The 25281-nt window shown below is 44.0% G+C and overlaps 1 protein-coding gene across 8 annotated transcripts in view; it reads right to left on the bottom strand.

Annotated features, from left to right (window-relative positions):
• MCF2L (MCF.2 cell line derived transforming sequence like) overlaps nucleotides 1–25281 on the bottom strand; it is a 1263355-nt gene that overhangs the window by 743500 nt on the left and 494574 nt on the right. The window contains exon 1 of one of the 8 annotated variants that reach the window (XM_078657684.1): nucleotides 16908–17124. The exons of the other annotated variants lie outside the window; for them this stretch is intronic. Coding sequence (XP_078513810.1) covers nucleotides 16908–17058 — 151 coding nt within the window. The 5' untranslated portion in view covers nucleotides 17059–17124. Of the gene's footprint in view, nucleotides 1–16907; nucleotides 17125–25281 lie in introns of those variants that run through there. 8 annotated transcript variants of the gene reach the window in all.

The raw sequence follows: 25281 nt of genomic DNA, 5'->3' as shown, positions 1-25281 counted from the left end.
ACCGACTCCCTCTCTCCCCAGGAAGTGAGCGCACTCGTTGCCTCGTACGAACTCCCCCCGAACCAGTCAGCCCAGGCTCCACACACGAACTCGACTCTCTCCTCTTCGATACAAGTCATCACCGGTGTAGGTAGAAACCCCCCCCCCAGCAGAGCCACGAGACCTCCACCGTTTCTTTCCTCCATACCCAGAGCCAAACCCGACAAGATTAAAGCGAAAGAAATACCCCCCATGAACTGTATGCTTATCAACAGCCGGTCCGCAGTCAAACATGCAACGGAAATAGCCGAAGCCATCCTCTCCCATGACCTGGATGTAGCCTTCGTCACGGAAACATGGCTAAACACCGCATCTCAACCCATTCTGGACATGCTGGTCCCGCCCGGATTCTCAATCATCCGTAAAGACAGACCCATACACAAAGGTGGGGGCATAGCAATTATCCACAAAAATGACCTCTCCATCTCCGAAGCTCCCTCCGGCCTGTACAGTTCCTTTGAATGCCTGTCGATCAACATCAAATCTCAATGTCAGAGCTCACGTCAATGCCATCTCCTATACCATCCCCCAGGCAACTCCAACGAATTTAGAACTCAACTGTCAGATCTCATCACCCAATCAACTCTTAACAGCGACGACAATCTAATTCTAGGCGATCTCAACCTCAGATGGAACGAACCCACTAACCCGCTGATTCAATCTCTCAACTCCCTTCTGCAGGCCAATGATCTGATCCAACACTGCTCAGAAGAAACGCATTACAGAGGAGCGACCTTGGATGCCATCATTGCGAACAAAAATGCAATCTCGATCGATCACATCATACCGGTTGACTGGTCAGACCACCACATCATTCTCTTTCATATTACTCAGCCAGCCCTATCCCTCCCACCCACCCAAGCGCCCCCTAAGTGGGTCAGGAACACTTCTAGAATCCCCCGAGACAAGCTAGAAGAAGGTCTCAGCTCACTCCTCCCGAACACGAAGGAGTCCCTCTCAACCTCAGATCTCACCTCACTCTACCATTCCAACCTTGAGCTCGCCCTGGATCAGCTCGCACCTCTGAAACTAAAAAAACCCAGAAGCATCCCCTCCAGGTCTTGGTTCTCGACTGACATTAATGAGGAAAGAAGACATCTAAGATACTTGGAAAGAACCTGGAGGTCCAACCCTACCACCCTCCATCGGGACCACCTCAAGACAGCTCGCAAAAATTATTATACCCACATCAAAAGCAAAAAATCATCCTTCTTCTGCTCCGCCCTTGACAACGCCAAAAACCGCTCCAAAGAACTCTTTACCATCATCAGGACTCAAACCTCCATCCCTAAGGCATCCAACATAGTAGCATCGAAGACCCTGTGCGAAAACTTTGCTGGTTTCTTCAATGAAAAAATCGCCAAAATTGATCGCTCATTCAGCACGAATCCTTCACCCAACCTCAACACCCTTGTAATCCCATCTATCCGTTGGTCTTCCTTCCAGCCGATTAAGGAAGAATTGATAAGTAATCTTATCGCTGCCGCTAAACCATCATCTCATTCCCTCGATCAACTGCCCTCGAGACTGACAAAGGATATGAAACTCACTCTAGCCCCAATCTGGGCCAAGATCATCAACAGCTCCTTGAAAGAGGGCTTCATCCCCGACTGCCTCAAACTAGGACAAGTCACTCCTCTTCTAAAAAAACCTGGCCTTGATCTCACTGACCTGAACAACTTCCGCCCGGTCTCAAACCTTCCATTCCTAGCCAAAATTCTGGAAAGATGCGTGCTTGCACAATTAACCCAACATCTGGAGATTTCCAATTTATTGGACCCGCACCAATCAGGGTTCAGGAAGGGCTGCAGCACCGAAACCGCAATCCTAAATGTCCTAGATGATCTGCACATGTCACTCGACTCCAACCAATGCAGCCTTCTTATCCTCCTTGACCTCTCGGCTGCATTCGACACCGTGGATCATTCCCTCCTACTTAATGCCCTCCGAGAGAGAGCGGGCATCGAAAAGACAGTCTTAAAATGGTTCTCCTCTTTTCTGAACAACCGCACCCAAAAAATAAAGATCAACAGCTTCGAATCTGACCCCCTCCCCGTCAGCAGAGGAGTCCCCCAAGGGTCAGTACTCTCTCCACAACTCTTCAACATCTACATGGAACCCCTCACTTCACTCCTAAGGAACTCCAACATCCCATTCCACCTCTACGCAGATGACACCCAACTATATTTGAAAACCACCTCGATAGCAGACATTCACAGATTAAATGCGACACTCATGAAGGTCCAACAGTGGCTCACAGCCAACCACCTCAAACTGAATGAAGAAAAAACAGAAGTTCTCCTAATATCGAACAAAGATGAAAACCCACAAATAGTGGAATGGCTCAAAGCCTTAAATGCTCTCAATGTCTCTCTGACACCAACAAACTCCGCAAAATCCTTAGGAATCACCCTCGACTCCAAACTGGACATGAACAAACACATCTCTAATACCGCCAAAAGCGCATTCCTGAACCTGAAACTTCTACACAAGATCAAACCCTTCCTCCCCCCCAAAGACCTGAAACAGGCCACCCAGGCACTTGTGCTTTCCAGAATAGACTATGGCATCGCAGTGCTGACGGGAACGGCCAAGACGCACCTGGAACCACTCACCTCCACCCTCAACGCAGCAGCAAGAATGGTCACAGGAACAAAGAAATTTGACCACATCTCCCCAGCACTCAAAGAACTGAAATGGCTCCCGATTGTCCAAAGAGCCAACTTCCGCACAGCCTGCCTCACTCATAAAGCCCTACATACAGGCAAACCGGAATACCTGGCTTCTAAACTCAAAAGGGCGGGTCAGTCCAGGAACCTCAGAAGCTCCAGCACACTTTTACTCATCCCTCTGAAATCACAGAAGCGAAAAACAGCTAATAAATCCTTTGCGGGGAATGCCCCCAGAATCTGGAATTCCATCCCCCCTCATATCAGAATGACTGCCTCCTTCCCGCAATTCAAATCGCTACTCAAAGCCTTCTTCCTTGAACACTCTGGTGCCTAAGATAACCCTCATACGGGACAATGGTAGTCAGCTTTCTAGCGGAACCTTGAACAATTTGATTCTCGCCAGATCTCCATCCCTTACTCCGCTCAAGTTACTGTTGCACGGACTCTATTTCCTGCTTGTTGTTGTTTTATGTATATTTGCTGTGAAGCGCTCTGATACCTCTGGGTCCAGCTAGCGCTATACAAAACTTCAATAAATAAATAAATAAATAAAGTATGTGTGTGTAAGAGCATGCCGAGGAGAATGACTGATACCTGTCGCAATCAGTAAGTCATTTTATTTGAAGCCGTGCATTTGATAGTTTCTTGCTGATACCCACTAGCGCATCAAGCATCAAGGGAAAATAAAGATACACTTTGCATGTCACTATACAAGTTGGACAAAAGCAAATCACAGCTATGAAAGTGTTTTCCTTTCTCAAGCTCTATATGTATCCAACGAATGTAGGTCTAGGAGTGTAAATAAACACACAAAAGGTGATGGGACGCTGCTTGCAATAAGTCTAACTACTCGCAATAGCTCGGGGTAGCACTCCCGCCCATCATTCTTTTGCTCACCACCTCAATTTGGTTCCAGCCATATGAAAATCAGTCTTGACCCCGTTCTTCATAGGAACAGTCCAGCCGGAACTGCCACGTCAGGCCCTCTCTGAACCAGAACACAAGCAACCCAAGAGACCAATTTCACCACAGTATGGACTCATCAGCCATGTACAGCTTGGTTACAGCGACACAGTGAGCATGGGACCCACGTCTGCGCATACCCATGCCACGTAAGTTAGTACATGAAACACACAAAAGGTGATGGTAGGCAGCTTGCAATAAGTCTATGTATATAATTAAACAGCATGTGTAGCCACACTAATAATTTACATTGGTACAGCACAAAATAAACTGGAATGTTTGGAACTTAACAAATAGGTGTTACTTACAGTCCAGCTTCTGGGAACTCACTGTATTTGCTTCAGAAAAATTAAATATGCAGTTAAAACCTGCAGGAAGCCAAACTTATGTCATGCATATTGTGTGCAGATGATTGCAGAGGCAACAAAACTCAATGACCTATTGTACCAAGATTTGAACTTGTGACCTGCAGGCTACACAAGGATCTCCACAACAAACATAGTGACCCAGTAAGCTCTCCAAGTACAAGTCGTCCTTAAGAATGCCAACACTCACCACCCCCCCCCCCCCCAATACGTGGAAAGCACTAACTTGGAAAGAGATTCAGGACAACAGTCAAACTGACTGCTGGACCCACGTGAGAATTGAGGCCTTAGAAGCACTCAACTGGCACATACGAAGCATACGTACCCCATAATGCTTTTAAACTCACAATGAACAAGCAAACAAAGCTATTATCGTGGTCAAAAGATAAGGAACGCTTCCAAAAGCGGAAACACTTGTGGCTGTTTACAAATGCAAATCGCCAACTCCACAGAGCTATCTTTTGGGTCTACCAAAGGTTTCTACAAATCCAAATTTTTAGTGCTAAGATTTGGCCTCTCACCAATGAAGGATGCGCATGCCACCGTGGGCACCAGAACCTAGCTCGATGTCATGCATAAACTATAATTATGTCCCACTTCGCAATCCACATGCAGAAACCTTCACGTAACCTTTTAAACACGAACGGAATAAGAGCATACTGTCAAGCCCTCCTTTTCTGTTTGCAAGGTCTGAGTGCCCAAGTAATAGCTTGCCTGGTAACCTTTATCAACATTGTAGAGAAGCTATTTAAAGCTGGTGAACAATCTACCTGAAGAACTTATTCCTAAATGCTCCTCCTCGAACATTTGCACTTTTCGTACACTGGCATTTTTATTCTTGCCCGTTTGGCACCATTAAGGACACTTATTGAAGCTGTCTCTTGACTCTCGTGTGCTTTTGTATCTTTTATTTGATTTTGCACTTGCAACGTGTTCTGTTCTTTATATCATGTAAAGGTTTTAATTAACCACATCATGATTAATAAAAATACAAAATACAGTAAGCCCTCTGCTAGGAGAGGACCCTGCGACCTGCAGGTTGTGCACATTGTTCTAAACTAAGCAGAGTAACCAACTAACGTGTTTTATGGCGAATCCAACAAATGGCAAAAGATTTCTCGGAGATCCCTGCAGCAAATGCATTAACCCAGATATTTAATGGATACACACAGATGTCTACAACACGTGCCCTAACCACCTACTCTATCTAGTAATAAATGGTGACCCATGCATAGGTTTCAAAGGAGCGTGGGTGACCAAAAAAAGATGGTCAGGGAGCACTGCAGTTAACGAATAGTTAAACTCAAGCCTTCTGAACAAAACAAAATGGTTGGTATAAAGCGCCCCTGCAGCACAGGGCTCCAGCTGGAGAAACCCTCTTCTCAGAACAGTGGTAGATGTCACACGCCACTCGGGAAGGTCGGGGTGTATCAAAGCTAACTCGTGTCCTGTAATTATCCTGAAGCCGCTAGCCAGGGGCAACAACACCACTGCTGCGGATATAATATAATGCTTTTTTGTTTTCCTTTTTAAAAACCAAAATAAGGTTTAAGTGCTAGCTGTCAAAAACCTGAGTGGTGGTTAGTTGTGCCCCCACAACCACCTCTCCAATATTTATCAGTGACTTAAGCAAAATGAATTAACTTGTGTAGAAATACTAGTTATGCAGCAAAATGCTTTCTGCTGGCTTGAATACTTATATATATTTTAAATCTTCAAAGAAAAATGACATTCTGAAAGAAAAAAAGTACTAGAGTCAGGTACTGTATCGTTTCACTCACTCACTCACTCACTTATTTGCGAAGTCAACTAACTGCTCGGGCCTTTACGAGCTAGTGTGTTGGTTATATTTTTATTGGAAGACGTTGCCACATAAAAGAAGTAGACAACATGAGGCAGCCCGAACCTGGTGGCCATATGCTCGCACTATTTTTTTATTCATAAAATTAACCATTGCATGCAACTTTAATATAACACACTTCCTAGCAGTCAGGTGAACTTAGAACAGGCCTAGAAACCCTTTTACTTTTTTTTAAATATCATTTTTTTTGTTTTATGTATTCCTGAACATACATAATGTTGGAAGGTTATATTTTATTTGATCAGTATTCAATCTGTTTATCAGCTGTGCACAACGTATGCAATATTCACGACTAAGCCACACATTTCCAAATTAGAATTTTGCATCTGATAAAGTGACTGAGTTCCATTATATTGGCCCAGTCTCTCGAACAGGGGCCACATTAGGCCAGGACTTGGATTTCAGTCGTAGTCTAATGGTGTCAAAATTTTCCCACCATGTTCCCCAGATCCATATGGGCTTTGTTGGACAACCCCTTGCCTTAAACACCAATTATTTTAGTGCATAGTAGCCCATACCCCTCAGCCATTCGAAAAGGTTGTAGCTTCTGTGTTGTGCCAAAGTAGTGTTGTATGTCTTTTAGCAACTGTACATCTAATTCCAAGTAGAAACTTAAACCCTTTTTGGTTTTAATATATATATATCACATGACACTATGATTTTCGTGGGTGCAAAGAAAATGTGCTGTTGAGTTTAAATTACTGCGACCTGAAGAATACTTTAAATATGCTAAAGAGAAAAAAATGGAAACAAAGCATTGGTAAGGTAAAATTCTTGCCCATCAACATCAACCCAGTGCACATGAAATTAGGCAAAATAACGTTGCTCGTGGTGCAAGACAGCCAGTGGCCCAAGTTAGCCGTCCTATTGCCTCAAACTCTATGCTGTAATTGGTGGAAGTAACATATGAATGTCAGCTGAACAGTCGAATAAAAAAAGGGGGCTGACCCAAAGTCACTCTATTCATATATGTATGTCTGTATTTTGCATCTATGATTTCTTAATTAGATAAGCCAAGCGAATAACAAAAGCTGTTTCTAGGTCAGACCTAAAAAGAACAGCGAAAAAATGCTCTTCCAGGAGGCTTGGAGTCAAAAGTTGTAGGCAGTGAGAAGATGATGTGAGACCTGTACAGTCTTTAATTATCAGCAACTCTGAGTCTTTTGCCTATACCGGTAAAAGTGGATGTACACTTCATGGCATTGCTGTCAAATGTGCCCTGTTCATAACACAAAAACCTTTTAAGGGGGGGTCAGAAGGATGAGATTTTTAAAGACCTGCAAGAATTAATTCCCCAATACACATATATAAATCACACAATAAACTTCTTCGGTCTGTCAAGACTTTGGAACAGGGAAAGTTTAAGATGTAGTGCAACCGTATTTCAATCAAGAAACCTAATTGGGAAGCAATCCCTTTTAGGACGAATGCCCTCACTCACCAAAGGTGACATGCTTCATCATTTGGGCTTTCTCCTCCCAGTGGGAAAACCTAGTTCCACTGAGGGCTACGACCACCTCTCTGAGAGGTGGGAGCTCAGGGATGTTTTTGTTATTCACTGTGCAGATGGGAATAGCTAGAAACCCAAATGCGAGCAAACTGGTAAAGTGAGGGTGCAGCTCAAAAAGTGAAAGGGTAGAAAGTGAACCTAAAACTGCCTAGTGCAGATGAAAAGGAACTTTATTGACTCATCTGGAACTCGTCCAAGTCTGTAGGACAAGTGAGCCCACCTCAACCTGGTCACAACTCAGGGAAGGGAGCCCTGCTCTCTCCGTCTGTACTCCGTTGTAGTACTGAAGTTGTAACTGGAGACTTGGACGAGTTACAGTGATACCATGTGCCAATCTAGGATTATTGGTTTTGTATTAGACACTTTTTTCTTTTTCACACTTGCAGCAGCTTATTTATATGGTCCTGAAGAAAGCCAATTATACTTGTTAGATAACATATGGCTGAAACAAGTCGACCTCCTTTGCCAATTTAGCAGTCTAATCACACACTGCGTAGCACTGCGTTTTAATCCTGCCAGCCCAGATGAGTCAATAAAATTGCTTTTCATCTGCATTAGGCAGTTTTAGATTCACTTTTTACCCTTTCACTTTTTGCGCTGCACCCTCACTCTATCAGTTTGCTCGCATTTGGGTTTCTAGCTATTCCCATCTGCATAGTGAATAACAAAAACATCCCTGAGCTCCCACCTCTCAGAGAGGTGGTCGTAGCCCTCAGTGGGACTAGGTTTTCCCACTGGGAGGAGAAAGCCCAAAGGATGAAGCATGTCACCTTTGGTGAGTGAGGGTATTCGTCCTAAAAGGGATTGCTTCCCAATTAGGTTTCTTGATTGAGATACGGTTGCACTACATCTTAAACTTTCCCTTTTCCAAAGTCTTGACCGACCGAAGAAGTTTATTGTGTGAAATGTGCACTGTTGCCATCTGTGACACCTTACCAATTCGTATTTTGTACACAGCACCACAATTGGCCATCAATCACAATAGGGACTACAGACAACTTGTCTTTCTTATGAAACAGGAAACTGCATGTTGTCCTCAAACTTGCTCGCTTCCTATTTCAATCTGGCCAGCAATCCCAATTCAGCGGTAAACGGGAAATGACCATCAAACCGGTATTTCCAATATGTGCAATGTTGTTCTGCATTCTGTTGGTTTTACCTTGCACAATTTTCTACAGGGAAAATCTGACACTTTTTTCGGCGATGGCGGGGCAGTAACATTTCGAATTTCACACCTCAGAACAGGTGCAATGATGCGGCATTACATCCTTATCCACCATTCTGCGGAGTGGAACACGACGGAAGGATGTAGTAATATCTCCAAGAGTGAATACAGCAGCTTGCAACATCCGAATCATCCAGGTTTCAGTATTATCGCACCCTTAGAGGCTGTTATGGCTCCAAATGAGACTTTAGACCTCACCACTCTCCCCGATGCAACTTCACACAAAGCAGGTCATGCTCTTGGCCTTTTCATCTACAAATATATTAATTATGTATCAATGAGAACTCGTTCTTCAATGTGTGGTCGTGACCACAATTGAAGTAGGGTTGTGAGCAAGAAATGAGCGAGACAGCTTGTCTCTCTCCATTTTCTCTTTCATTGAGATCACGTGTGTCAGTCACAAGTGACAACTTATAAAGATATGTAATATGATTCCAATCGCAAGCAAACATGGAAAAAGTGACAATCCACCTTCAGTTTCTCATTTCTATGCAGCCTAGAGAAACATACTTGACCCATTCAAATCTCTCATCTATTGACTTATAATGAACATACCTCTCCCTTTCAATTTAATTGGAAAATCAGTCACAACCGAACTGCAGAGTTTCCTTAAAGCTCACTATATTCTCAAACTTCTGCAATTGGACTGCTATTCAAGTTATGTGGTATAAAGTAGACACACCACAGCCGCCCCGTATTTTGCCACTGCTTTGGCGGGCTGTAGCTGTTACTGCTGCTGCCTGATCCGATTCCTCAGCCACAGGTGTGCAAAGCCGGTAAGCGCGATCTATCCAACAATTTCACTATTTTCACAGTTCCACAGGCATTTTCCCAGCAGGTACAGTTGCTTTTCGATAGCTGCCCCTCCGTCGTTGGTCCTGAATTAAGCCACCTGGATCCACACTGTTGTCCCATGCAGTTTTAGTACACCTCCGGCCACCAGACACTTCGCCACTGCTTCGGCGTGCTGTAGCCGTTACCGCTGCTGCCTGAACCAACTCCTCTATTTTCGCACTTCCGCAGGTATTTTCCCGGCACCTACTATTATTACTCCTAAGTCCTCAATAGCTTGCCCTTCTGTCATCACTCCGTAGTTACACCACTGCGTCTCTTCTAGGAATGAGTATTACCTCTGGGAGCTCCTCTTGCCTCTGCCTATCCATTTCTTTACGTACTTGACCAATATCAGTTTGATGTATTCGCATGTTACCTTGGTACTAACGACTCGAGGTGAAACTTTTGCCCAAACAAAAGTAGTTTATGTTAAAATGACAAAATAGTGAACTAATGCTACTGAATATTGTGCATACCTTTCCTTACTGCAAAATTGAATCACCCTACAGCATAAATTGGTCCGCTGATGTTATAATTCCAGCGCCCTAATTATACCCACCCACAACTTGTTGCCGTGCTACACAAAACAGAAAATACTTCTACTGCAACTACAAATTAGATTTGTACGGTGGGACACGGAAGCAATACTCATTCAAAATCTTGACGGGATACTATTTCATGCTTGCTCCCATGGCAACACATGACGTTGAACTGCAGCATTTCATATAACTTTGCAAGTTGAGCACGTTGAAGAATTCAGAATGCATTAAGGTTATGTGTAGCCTGTAAAAGGTTCCAAGCCTCAGTAAACGGTATAATGTCTGATTTCAAGCCAGAGTCTGTTAAAGGAGCAGACATTCAATACCGTAAATAGCACAAAGGTTAGCGGTCAGACCACGAGCCCATTTTCCGGATGCAGTATCGAGGTAGACTGGATTGTTACAATGTAAAAGGAAAGGATGAGAGAACTTGTACAGGGCTTTGTTTATTCATGTTACTAGGTAACCATTTCCCAATATTGCTTTAGGTGCCTCGAACTAGCCTTTTACGCATGCAAACTGATAAATACAAAACCCTTAATTTGGGTTTTGTTTATTACCTAGTACATGGAGCCTAGTTTGAGCTGTGACAGTCTCCCTGTTATTCCCTATGGGCCACAACTAAAGAATGACAATGTTGAATAAAAAAAATGAATAAATGCAGGTGCCCAAATTAGAAAGTGTGTTACAAAGATGACCTATTGTTTCTTCTAACTCATGCCACCAGCTCGAGACTTCAGATTGGAAATAAAAGCATAGTGTATAGACCCATCAACAGACGAGGGCCAGCAGACAGCCATCTCATTCAGGGGACCAACACATCTTCAACTAGACATGGGACCCCCAAAATTCCCAGAAACCCTACAGTCAGTCTTCCTTTCTTACAGCCCAAGAGTAAAATGTAGGCCTGTGCAATATTGGGATAGGAGGGTAGGATTTATGTAATGTTTTCAGGATAACCATGGATTATGCAAATTCGTTCCATTTAGATTCATAATGAGTAAATGTATCTGGTGTGGATATCCTGACATTGCCCTAGCCCACCTGAGCCTATGCGGGAGCAACCTGGGCCTAATGGTTCTTGTTCAACACACTCACACTGCCCCTCATACTTCAAAGTGCCTGGTAGGACAGAGATGACCAACTGGAAAGAAGAGATGCTTACACCTCCCATAACTGCATTCTTTCTGAGGATAGGAACTGAGAAAAATCATTGACTAGGTAGACTGAAGAGTTGAAGACACAAGATCTGATCACACGCACTACCTACAGGCAAATGCAGATTTAACACGACTGCTTCCCAGAGGTCGAAGTGGGTGGGACTGCGTGGGAAAGACGTTCCAAACGTTTTACATTTGCTACAAACAGTTTCTATACTTTTGCCAAAGACACAACTCAAGGGTACAATGTCATTGACCTCTGGAGGATGAAGGGTTGAGCCACCTCCTGGTATTTAACCTAAAGGGCTGATGGTTGGACAGGAATTGTAAATCCAATTCTTAGCTAGCTGAGATATCTTGCTGGCCGTTGATATCCATCTGAGGGACATATACCCAGAAGTACACTCGATATGGATATGTTCCTACCGGGCATAAAATTGGCTGACGAGAGCACTATGTGTATATTAATTAATTAATTAATTAATTAATTATAACATGAAGGAAGCTTTGCAGAGTGCGAGCACATAGTTCCACAGCTTTTAACTGGATAAATACTATGTTCAATCCTGAATTAATTAGGAAGTAATTGGGCTGTTTTTTCATAACATGTATGAGACGAGTTGATGACCCTCCAGTTTCCAAAGCACATATTCTACAAAAACGAAGATCGTAAGAGTCACTTACGGGCACCCTTATTGGCAGCCTCGACAGACAGGTATTGACCTGAAACGGACATGGAATCAGTACTGGAATCTTATTTGTGATGGTGAGATGAACACTGTGCCAAAATGTTACTATTGTACCATAGGCTTCTCCCTGTAGTGACATGCTGAAGTGCTAATGTGACTATTGTACTGTTGCTGCTCACCAGGTTGCGTTAGATACCAAATAGGAACAGTGCAGAAAGCAAAGTGCAAGCTTCCCTAAGAGAAGCATGAGATATTGATTCCCAAAACACACCTGATTCTCTATGGAGGAGATGAAAAAGAGAAAGGGTAAAATGGAAAGAAAACTGCTGAAGATTACACACTGTATGTTTTCATCCAGGGTATAACCTGCAGGTCAAATGTTGCCATTCTTTTGAGATGGGTTAGTGGATTAACAGACGTATTGCAAAAGACTGTGGGCCTCATTATGATGTTGGGTAGAAAGCCTTCCACCAGCGGTCGGAGGCTTTCCGCCCAACATGGTAGGTCTACAGTCCGACCTCCATATTAGGATGACGGTGGTCGGAGGTAAACCTGCAGGGGTATTCTGGCACGGTTCCAATGGACTCAAGGAGCCGATCAGTCTGTCGAACAGACCATATAATCCCTTAATGATGATGGCTCCGCCATTGAGATAATGATGTCAGTTTCCGACAGCCAATTCATGTTGGCCTTTCCGACATGGAAATGCTGTCAGAAAATGACATTAGGCTTTCCTCCGATATGGGTCCTGAAGGGCACCTATGGTGCCCCTTTGAACATCCATCACTGTGTGGCAGGTACCTCTTGGTGCCTGCTACACGGGGCAGGGATGTTTCAAAACCTCAATTTCTCAATGGAAGCTTGTGCTACTGGCCTTTTCAGCCCGCCGCACAAGCTTCTATTGAGAAATTGAGGTTTGAGACTGAACCATGAGCAGTCGCATCAAAATACTGTGATCAGAACCGCAGACGTGAGGTCGGGAGGTTCCTTTCCGCAACAGGGTCCGCCCGACATCATAATAAGGCCCTGTATGTCGCCTGCAGATGACTGATTCTACTAACTCTTAGAAAACTCGAAAGATTTTACCCTCCCAGGAGAGTGGGGGTTGGGCAGTCAATCCGAGGAGACACTCTACAGGGGGTAAGATATTTGACTCTTCCTAATAGGGTGGACATTCAGAACCAGCCCATATGGTCCAGCTTCATAATAGATTTACTCCCCTGTCAGACCCCAATGAGCAGGACTGACTACCTATGCAGGTTACTGGAAATTAGGTAGTGTCTAAAGGAAAAGAGAGCAGGATGTATATTATGTTCCAAATATTAAGTTTCAATGTGGCAGGGGTGAGGTCCATATTGAATGATGAAGGTGAAGCCTTATCCATCAGGAAACCTCTAAACTGTGGGGTGCCACAGGGCTCCTCCCTGAGCCCCACGCTTTTTAACGTGTACATGAGCCCCCTAGCTGAAGTGGTCCGACCCTTTGGGCTATCAATATTTACCTACGCCGACGACACTCAGCTAGTGGTGGCTCTAAGCCAGGCCGATTCCCCTTCCTCCAACCTTAGGGATGGCCTGGAGGCAGTTGCCTCCTGGATGACCGCGTCCTGTCTCAAATTAAATGGAGACAAAACTGAGCTAATGTTGGTGGGCCACAGCCCCCACACCAACATCGAATATCTTTGGCCCCCATGTCTCGGTCCACCTATGACCCCCAAAGACTCCATCAAAAGCCTGGGCGTCTGGCTAGACAGTTCCCTTAACTTTAAGCAACAAGCAGCAAAACTCTCCGCCACCTGTTTCGGTTTACTTAGACTGATATGAAAAATCACCCCTCTACTTCCACTTAACGCTAGGAAAATTATGATCCAGGGCTTAATTCAATCTCGTCTTGATTTTGGCAATGCCCTTTATTTGGGAGCTCCACAATCCACCCTAAACAAACTACAGGTGGTCCAAAACTGCGCTGCTCGCACCCTTCTTTTAATACCCCATCACACCTCAGTTAAGGAAGAACTCAGGAACCTACACTGGCCCCCTGTCAGAGACCGAGTTGCATTTAAGTCCCTCTGCATTGCACACAGAGCTTTTTGGAAAACCGGTGCCCCCATTAATCACTCACTAGTTACCCCCTACCTACCCAACAGACAACTTAGATCCTCTCTCTCACACCTACTTACAGTACCCCGAATCAAGAGGGCAAGGTGTGGCGGACGTTCTTTTGGATACAATGTGGCAAAACTTTGGAACGCCCTGCCTTTACAACTACGCAGTGAACCCAATCTATTGTCCTTCAGGAAAGGTCTGAAAACCGAGCTTTTCAACATCTAGCACTTGCCCCCTGCACCTTCCACGCGTCTGTGCACAGCGCTAGGGCGCCTCCGGGTAACTATCGCGCTTTATAAATACTCATTCCATTCCATTCCATTCCATGATGAGCATGAGGTAATGCTCTTAGATCCTTTGAGGTCATTCGTCTGCAGGAGATATGGGATAGCCAGGGGGTCTTCTATCTAGACAGCTAAGCAACTTTGTATGCCCAGGCAATACCTTCTACCTATAGAAGATCTATGGGAGGTTTACTAACTTTTGAGAATTTAGAACGAAAATATGATATGGAGATTGTTCAGCACTCAGCCATTAATATTTTAAGGCTGTTCTTGACATTTCACCATAACATCCACATGTTCCTTATTAATGTTTGGAAGCCACCCTGTTCAAATGTACCTCTGGAGGGGGAGTTAAGATCCCGTCTGGAAGGTTGGTTTATAGCTCATTCAACTGCCCCTATATTTTTGCTGGAAGACGATTTTAATCTGGATCCCTGCTTGGTGTGTAGGCCTAATTTAAGGGAGTATGATTCTGGTCAGGACTTGGAGCATGCTCGTTTTATACAAACCCGTCAAGGTGATGTTCAAAATACTCATCAGAATATGATCTCATTAATCTCCTGCCAAGTCCATTACCCTACTTCTCCGATACAATACCTAATTTTACGTTTTTTTTTAATGTATAACGATTTTTAGCGTGAGTTTTTCATTCAGAGAGGTGATGCATTAGTTCATAATATATGACTGCTTTTATTATGAATTGTATGCTTTTATGAACTTTTATGGTTTACTGTGTTTACACTGAATGAAGTTTTTGGGACTTTGACATACTCACACAAGTTTATGCCCAGTAGCCCATTTCCAAATCTTTGTCAAAATATTTTATAAAAATATTCAAAGAAGGCAGCCAATGCCGACTTGCACATGTATTTCTATATATGCATGTAGTGGTAGGAAACTCTGAATTGCAAAAGACAGGGCTTGGCAGTTCGGACTGGACTTTTCCCATGAGGCAAAGGGTCAGAGCTGATTTGCATATAGCCAGTGTCTAACCCAGGGTGGTGTGGAGTGAAAAAAACGATGGATTTAGGCCCAGATCCTTGTACTGGGGTGAATGTATGACATTGTTCTACATTCTGTCCATCAACTGTGTTTTTTGTAATTTTCACCCCGAGTGGGCTGGGTATGCTCAGACGTGAGTCCCAGGCTCTCCACACCACTGGAGTCAAGCTATCCAAGCTATCCAGGCTGAATGAAGGCTGATAGCCAGAAACCGGTCCTTGGATGCTTGATTCCGGTCTGGGAAAGACAGGGCTTGGCAGTTCGGACTGGACTTTTCCCATGAGGCAAAGGGTCAGAGCTGATTTGCATATAGCCAGTGTCTAACCCAGGGTGGTGTGGAGTGAAAAAAACGATGGCTTTAGGCCCAGATCCTTGTACTGGGGTGAATGTATGACATTGTTCTACATTCTGTCCATCAACTGTGTTTTTTGTAATTTTCCCCCCGAGTGGGCTGGGTATGCTCAGACGTGAGTCCCAGGCTCTCCTCACCACTGGAGTCAAGCTATCCAGGCTGAATGAAGGCTGATAGCCAGAAACCGGTCCTTGGATGCTTGATTCCGGTCTGGGAAAGACAGGGCTTGGCAGTTCGGACTAGACTTTTCCCATGAGGCAAAGGGTCAGAGCTGATTTGCATATAGCCAGTGTCTAACCCAGGGTGGTGTGGAGTGAAAAAAACGATGGATTTAGGCCCAGATCCTTGTACTGGGGTGAATGTATGACATTGTTCTACATTCTGTCCATCAACTGTGTTTTTTGTGTTTTTTGTAGGAAACTCTGAATGGCATCAAAGCTGATTCAAGATGGGTAGGTCATTCACAGACAATTCGGGATGCGTTGCAATGCAAGTAGCTGCAAGTATAATGTCTGTGTTTTTGCAACTATTGGGGCCCCAAAATATTAACTGAAGTTTTATTTTGGTTGATGTGTGATGACTCTTATTACTTCTGTATGCTGTAGTGGATGGAAGAAATATGTGCATGACACCACAACATACCAAAAGGGCTGAATGAAATCTCCTGTAAGTAAATCGATATATATCATTTTATTGAGATCTAAAGGTCTTGGCTCACACCAGACCTAAAAATAGTCTGGCAACACAATGTCCATATTAACTTATAGAAATTAGAATGTTAGCAGGTATGCCTAACCCAGTCGGCTTATCAGCTAGAAAAGGTACGAAACCCTGAAAAGATCGGACAAAATGAGAGCTGCAGAAAATCACAGAGATAAAAATAAAGTTAAATACTTTTTTTCTGTATAATGTTAACTGCTTTTTTCTGGATGTACGTGACTCCTCAGTTAAATTACCTGCGCAGAAAAAATATATATATAAAAACAGTTCTTTTCTTAAGCATATCACCTATGAGCACTTGAACTAATAGCATTAAAGATCATTGGAAGAAACCAATTTACTAGATAATTTACTTAACATCTATTTAAAGCCCTTCTGTTGAGCGCGGGCTTCCACCTCCAAACTTGGTATACCTGTCTCTTTTGTAGGTAGGCAAACTATGCCTGTTAGGTTAAACAATGAACAGGTCTTCAGTTGAACAGTACCCAACACACACACACAAACTCCAAGCAGCCGCCAACATTCATGAGCAAGAGGCATACACAAGAACTGTATAGAAGGTAGTCAGTTGCAAAGGGCCATCTCACCGGACCAGGATGGATGAGAGCTCTTTCTCCTGTGCCTTTTCGGGAGTGACCGCTGCAGGGTCGCAGAAACATGGTGGAGGATGTGACCGGCTCTGGCGAAGAGCCTGTGGTGACTGTCGTGCCCCTCTCTTAGAAATCCGCGTTGTGTCATAGCGCATGCACATTTACTAGAAAAGTACAGCAGTGAGGTCAAAAGGCAGGTCAACAGAAGTCTCAGTTTAAGATAAGACCAAATCCAACTGGACAGACCGAACAGACGCCACCTCAGATATTTCCCCCGTCCAGGCCACCTTCCAGCAACATCACACAAGGCGGTAACAGGCGGCAAGCCTATAGACAAATGCCAACGTTAAGTAAATCCGACTGAGTCCAATTGAAAAAGGCTCCCTAGTATATCCGTGGTCCAACAGGGAAGCGGATTCACTGGCTGCAGCACTCAAGTGGCCCTCTCTGGAAGGTGCCAGGGAGGCCGCGTTCGCTCAGATAAATTCAAATCGGTAAAAGCCTATAAATAGTTCCTTGTTTCTCACTTCGTAAAAAAAAAACAAAGCCAGCAGATTCCACAGCGCCCAAAAGATGTATGTATTCCGCGCGTCTTCGAGTCGGTAGGTGTAACTTTCCGGGGACACCTTGTTCCCGCCTGAAGGTGCGAGCGCGAGCAGCTGCCACCGCCCTCTGCCCGGGAGTCACTGCCACAGCGCGCGCGGCGTCAACCCCGGAGGGGCGCGAGCTCTCTGCGGCTGACCTGTGGCGGAGACTCGGCCGCGCGAGCCTCCTCATTAGTGCGCACGCTCGCTCTGCGTCAAGGTGACCGTTGGTGTTAGATCTGCCTTCCAGGTGGCTTCTTTCTCAAAGTCCTACATCAGCATCCACCCGGGCTTGATTACCACCATACCTCCCATCCCTGCGACTACAAGCAGCTTTCCTCCCTGGAGGTCGAGCTTACAGCTGATGCCAGCACACGAGAGGAGGCGAAGGCTGGGAGGATGCTGGCTGCCTGGCGAAGAGCTGAGTTCTCCCAGAGGAGCTGCGTGGCGTCACTGTCCTGTGGTCGGTGGTCTCGGTGGCGCCGGACTCTACTGCGGACATGTTCACCTGCACCCAGTGCCCGTGTGAGTGTGTTTGGAAAAAACGTCAACCCCTTATGTTCCTAAGGAACTTCACCTCAACCGACAAACACACCAGGAGGGGAGAGGAAGCGGCTCCCTGTTTTCTTAGGCTAGGCCGGGAAGTGATGCGGTGGCTGTTGCTACTCGAGCCTTCCTTACAGGCCGAGACGAAGGAAGCCGAGAGTTCCTGTTTAGATTGGCACCTAAAACAGTTCCCACTGAGACAGGCTCAGTTAGGGCCTATAAAATACCGTCCCCACCGCACCATGTCAGAGGGCCCAAAATATATAATGGGCTCAGTGCCTCAGATAGCGGCAGGGCGCACCCTTAATGTGCTGTGCAGGCGAGGACCAGGACAGTAAGTCCAATTATATTTAAAAATGTGCTGTCCTCAGACAATTAGCGCCTGCACTGAGGAGGGCGCATTAGTGAAAGAGGTTTAGCAATTTTCACTGACGGCAGACGGTCCTCCATTTGAAGAAAGGGATGCCTGGGGGTCACCCTCCTGAGTGATGCCCTCACGAAGCACAGTGAGTGTGCAACACCCTTATGTGGCACACAGTAAGTGTGGCTCCTGAAGACTTCTTTGCCATTGAGCCCACATCTGTAATACGGTGCAGATACAAACAGGAAGTGATCCCTCTGTTGTGTTTCTTGGACTTAACCCTACAGTGCAATGTAAGGATAAATTACTATTCTTGACTCCACTTGACTCCTACTTACCACATAAGGTAAGAACAGGTGGAGTATAGAATAGCAAATATATACCTATCTTGTGATGTAGTGGTAGAAAACGTAGTCCATGCATTATTATTGTGGGTCACTACTGTCGGCCTTGATATAGTGACATAAAAACGACACAATTCAAGGTTTATCCTATAAAAGACAACTACTCCCCGCGTGGCTTGATGACGGAAATGAGGCAAAGAGAGATAATGGCTAAAACAATTTGAGAGTTATGACTAGGAATAGTGCAGATTGTTGAGCTTTGAGGGAGTAACAAAATATTCATGAATATGCACATAGTAAATTTCTATGCATACTCCCAGTCAACGAAATTATTTTCTACAAATTTCCTTCAGGAGTACGTTTTTGCAGGGCCGGTAATCTGCAGGAGTAAGTTAAGTCGATCTGAGCATCTTCAGCTGAACTACTTTTTTTGTCCCAGTTGAGAAACTCCATGAAATGTTGGGGAATTCATACCCCTTTTCCACCCTCAAAATCAGCCCATCTTTTAACATTAATAGTTTTATTTATATTTCCCAGGCTGAAACGACTCAAAAAGAATTTACTTGGGTGTTTAATTATTGTACATACAGAGTGCACTTTCATCCAGAACAGGGTGTCCTAGTGCTAGTCATGCTGCAGAGCACGGGAAAGAATAATGAGGAAGTACAGGCAAATAGAAATGTTTCAACACTTGGTGGAACATTATGTGGTTTTCAGTGGTTAGAAGTAGGAACATTTTTGCGATCACCCGCAGCATAAAGTGGTTTGCTGCCTTTTGCCTGTCCAAGTCCCAGGCATGCCTCTTTTCCAGCCGCTACCTCTACACATAACATTGCGGAAAACCTACCATGCTAGATTAGTGGAATCTCTTTAGCACTATGCCTTGCCTGCAGTCAGAAAATTCTGAAGAACCTGATTCTGGGATTCAAGATGGCACCATTTAGGCGTGCAGGTCGTTAAACAGAAGTTCTACTTATGTATACATAAATGTTTGAGAATCATGCCCAATATTGTTTTTCCACGTTTCCCTACTTCGGCCAAGAGGGAAAGTCCATATCAAGCCCATTCCAGCTCTACAATCAACAGTTTCCTGCGTCTTCAAAGGACACTTTAGGAAATCAACACACAACTCGGAAGAAATTAGTTAATGCCTGCAAACCCTTGGAAACAACGCATTTTGTCCATTGACTAAATATTTGTTTTTGGCGCTGTTCTACGAATGATGACTTTTTGTCGAGGACGGCATGCACATTTACTTGGCTCCTCTTCCAGGGCAGCCGCAGTTAATGCCTCAGGTTCATACCAGTTCGAGTAGTCAATTTGGCAGTGACTACTGAAAACCTTCTGTTTTTCATCTGCAAGGCTACAAATGAGGACAAAGAGTGCAAAACAGGGCATAGATTGATGGTGTGCTCCGAGCAAGGTTATGGGAGACGTCTGCTGCACAGTACCAAGCAGCACCAGCTGGCGAGGAAGACTGGAAGGGGGGAGGGGGTGGATAAGGCAGTCTACCACTGCACCTCTGGGATCTTAAGAAGTCAAGATTAACTTGAAGGATTTAGAAAGGTACAGGTTCGCTGGATTTGCTTCAATTAAAAAAGCCCTTTGAGTATTAAGATTGAGATTGCATTGGGTGTAGAATAGATATTTAAATTCCGTGGGATAATCAGTAAAAATAATAATTTATTGCGTAGTTAATTAAAACCGGTTTAATATCCATGACATACATTTTTCCAGCTCAGTATTAATGCTGGTCTCTAGAAGCACTGTCGCGAACCAGCCAGAGGCACTGGCACATTGTGTCACCAGGTCTTAATTGTGCTGACAAACCTCCTATTCCGTTGGGAAACAGCCTCCTTGCAGACGGCAGCTGGCAGCTTCTATACATAACTACGCAAAGCAACTGCAGACCTGCCAGCTAACAGGGTTCCTACGTGCCAGAGAAGAGCCGATATCACGCAGTGAGCTGGAAACCCCTGATAGATGGTGCAGAGCCTTTAAGACAGAGTAGGTTTCTAGCTCATAAGTCCAATAGGGACTTTGCATTCTACCCAAAAACACTACAGAGGGTTCAGAAGCCTTTGTTTTTGTAATTTTAAGAGGGCAGTAGAGACTTTTTAGGCCATGATGAGCTCTAAGCCCAACCCCTTCTCCACTCCTCGCCCTTTTGTGCCCCATCAGGATTCTTTAAGAGGAAAGCCCCACCCTTCTCTCGCACAATAAAAACGTTTTTTGGGATGGCAGGTCTGCAGATGCTTAATTCACTAGGAAGATGGGCAATTTGTGAAATGAATTTAGGTATTACTATCTGCTCGGTATATGGATCTAACACAGACGAGTCAGAAGTCTTTAGTCACATCGAAAATGAACTAACCGACTGGCATACCCCCATAGTATTATGTGGGGATCTCAACATTTCAGCTAATTTCTCGGATGGTAGCCCATACATAGGTAGGAAGCCAAGGGTGTTTAGAGCAATAACCTCAATGATGCAGTCACATGGCTTAGACGATGTCTGGGGAAAGTTATTGATTGGAGATCCAGGGTTTACTTATTTTTCACATCCCTTTAATAAATATTCAAAATTGGATTATTTCATGATCTCGACTACCCTGCTGAAGAGTGTCCAAATAAATAAGCTTCCTAAAATCATGTCAGATCACAATCCCCTGGTCCTAAATATGGTCATCAATAAACCATATAAGGCTCCTAGGCCGTGGACATTTAATAAAAAACTATTAGCAGATATGGACTACATCGCTCATATGAAAACATGGTCCCAGGCCTTTTTTGATGCTAATAGGTATAGTGCATCAAGGGGAGGGGTATGGGATAGCTTCAAGGCAGGATTAAGAGGTGAGACCATAAGCTATACTACCAACATATGGAAAAAGAATAACAGGGAAAGGGAAGCATTGATGGGTAAGTTGAGCGAGGCAGAGACACAACACAGACAAGATATAACTGTAGGTGCTCAATCTGTCGAGAGTCTACATAGAGTAAACTCCCTAAAAGCAGAAATTCAGAAACAACTAGCGAGAAAGGCGGCAGCAAATTATCAGGCACAGAGATCACGCCTTTATGAAACTGGTGAGCAAGCAGGTAGAGCCCTGGCCCTGCGTATCGGACAGGTGGCAAGTAAGAACATAGTGACACAAATTGAATATCAGGGCCAAATATACGATAAATTAGGTGAAACTCTGGAGGTGTTTAGGAAATTCTATCAAGATTTATATCAGGAGGAAGCAGGTGTAAAGGCCCAAAATATAAGTTGGCTAGACATGGGTAGTAAGTTAAAACCGGTCCAGATCGAATCCCTGGAACAAGATATCACATTGACAGAGGTATTGGAAGCCCTGCAAGACCTGGCAAGCGGAAAGGCTGCGGGCCCAGATGCTATACCGGCAGAGCTATACAAAAGTCTAACGGAGGAAACAATGCCAATGCTTTTAGATCTATTTAATGGCGTTATGAATACCGGAATAATACCGGAGTCTTGGCAAGAAACTAATATAGTGATCTTTCACAAAAAAGGAAAACCAAAGACCAACCCGGGCTCCTACAGACCAATATCATTGATCAACAGTGATAACAAGCTATATGCAAAAATTATGGCCACTCGCATGGGGAGGATTATTGCGTCCTTGGTTTCCCCCTGGCAGCATGGGTTTATCCCAGGAAGGGGCACCACAGATCATATTAGGAGAGCTATCACCATATTTGACATTGGTGCTGCTAGGGGGGAGGGGGTTGCAATGATCCTCCTCGACGCGGAGAAGGCATTTGATCGCGTCAGATGGAGTTTTCTATGGAAGGTTCTGGAGGCAAGGGGATTTGGTCCTAGATTCTGTCAAGCCATACAGGCTATGTATTCATCACCTACGGCAAGAATTCAATCAATGGGGGAAAGATCAGACAGGATTAACATAACAAGGGGTACGAGACAGGGTTGCCCATGCTCTCCAATCCTGTTCGCGCTCTACATAGACCCTCTAATCACACAATTAATGAACAGTGCAGTTATTAAACCAGTAATATCAAATGGTTTTCAGACCAAACTTCTCGCATATGCCGATGACTTAGCAGTCATCACAAAAGACCCAGGGCTAGCTATGAGGGAGGTTGTTAAAATAACCAGTCAGTTTGGAGATGTGTCGGGTTACCGATTAAATGTGGACAAAACACAAATATTATGCTCTAAAAAAATAGTTACGTTGGATGGTAGATACTTAGAATCTGTAGTCTACTTGGGAATAATAATAAATGCAGAACCAGGAAGAATAATAGAAGATAACTATACACCGCTTATCCATTCGATGGAAACAGAATTAAAAAGAATGGATTCATTACAGCTATCATTGATTGGAAGGGCCAACGTTATAAAAATGACAATGTTTCCCAAGGTGCTTTATAAATTAAGGTCAATCCCATTTAAAATTGGTGAGAAGATTATAAAAAAGATTGAGGCTATATTCATGAAATTTTTGTGGCAATATGGTAAAATAAGGCGATCAAATAGATATATGTCATTACCACAAGAGAGAGGAGGGTTGGGATTGCCAGATATCAAGAGCTATCATTTCGCTTGTCACCTCACAGACATGGGTATCCTACTTCATTCGGGGGGCCCAACCCTCAGGCAGGCGGTGATGCCATCAATTTTTCAGCTATTGGTGGGAAGTGAAGCTGTAGGGCTCCTATTAAGGAGAACTCACAGGAGTTACTACAAGGAAATTGGATTTAAAACGCTTGAAGACGTATGGTATATATGGAAAAATGTTTAAAAAATCCTAGATATACCCACTATCCATCAGAGAACACCGCTTTGGAACTCAACACTCTTTCCAAACCTTAGCAGGGATGGAGCGTGGCGCCATTGGGAGAGTCAGGGCATTGTGGAGTTGGGACAAATAATGATTAGAGATCACTGTAGAACACTTGAAGAACTTACGCAACACTATTCCCTACAAGGTTATCAAGAGTTTAAATACTTACAGATTGTTGATAGGATTAAATCAATTAGGCCACGTATCACTTTGCTTGGGAGATTTGAATTAATTGAGTACCTGAAGTCGGGGGGCCATAGAATTAAGGACATATATAAAATATTCAATGATGCATCGATGGATGATATGGTAAAAATGGAATCCGCCTGGTCCAAAAAAATTGGGGGATCCCGAAGTAGACCTTGACAAGGCATTAGCTATGGATAAGAGGTTTCTGCGCTCTTCGAATCTCAGGGCCCAACACTATAAAACGCTATTCAATCTATACTATACTCCTGAAAAATTATTCTCTTGGGGGAAAGCGGCAGATAGCAACTGCCCCAGGTGTGGAAATGGTCCAGCTGATCTCATACATATGTTCCATGGGTGTGAAAAAATAAAAAGTATTAAAACTGAAGTAGTGCGGTTTTTAGAGGGGTTACTCGACGTTAAAATCAACCTATCCCCTACCCTGATAATAATTGGTTGTGATGTGAAATTAAATATGCGTACTGAGGCTGAAGCTTTAGTTTTCATTTCTGTAGCAGTCCGTAGGATTTTAATTAGTGCAGCCTGGAAGGATACAGAAGCTCCTACATTTCAAATGTGGATGTGCAGAATGCTGGGTATACATAACATTGAGGAAGCACTATATGATTTAAAGGGAGCTAAGATAAGGGATATGGGTAAGCGACTTTGGGCCCCAGTAGCTATTTGGAGGACAGCAAAAGTGCAAATGAATGATTTACTGGCATTGTAGCTATCTAACCTGTCTATGGTTTATTGTTTACTGTTTACCATTCATTGTTTATTATTCTTTCTGTTCTTTTACTTGATCGTATAATTCTTCGTATCTATTTTTGTATTTATGTATGCATTTATGAATATGTATTTACTGGTATGAACTCTCAATAAAGAAATTAAAAAAATAAAAAAAAACACTACAGAGGGTTCAGAAGCCTTTGTTTTTGTAATTTTAAGAGGGCAGTAGAGACTTTTTAGGCCATGATGAGCTCTAAGCCCAACCCCTTCTCCACTCCTCGCCCTTTTGTGCCCCATCAGGATTCTTTAAGAGGAAAGCCCCACCCTTCTCTCGCACAATAAAACGTTTTTTGGGATGGCAGGTCTGCAGATGCTTAATAAAGTAACACAAACCAAGCAGAGTACCTATTGCAGTTTCACTACCACCGCTACTGCATGAACCATGAAGCACATAGAGGGTCAGATTCTCTAATAGCGCAGCACGAAAGCACAAGGTGCCATGTGTCCACACATGTTCGCTAATTCACTAAGAAGACTTGTGTCACACGTACAGCAGTAGGCACTATCCCTGCTTTAATAGGTCGCAGAGGTTCTGCTCACGTCACTAGTTTGATTCTATTTCCGATCGTTATTTTGCTAATTTGGTGTTATCATACAGCAGTGGGAAGTATTCCTGCTTCGACCCAGTATTCAGTGTAGGTCCAAGTGGGCCATATCCATGGCAGATTTTCAGTATATCCCATAGGATACATTTACATACCATGAATGTAAATGGATCTCGTTTACATA

Source organism: Lissotriton helveticus, chromosome 8 (assembly GCF_964261635.1).
Source record: "Lissotriton helveticus chromosome 8, aLisHel1.1, whole genome shotgun sequence".
Taxonomy (NCBI): Eukaryota; Metazoa; Chordata; class Amphibia; order Caudata; family Salamandridae; genus Lissotriton; species Lissotriton helveticus.
Note: the sequence above shows the minus strand (reverse complement) of the source record. Positions and strands in the feature narration are given on the sequence as shown.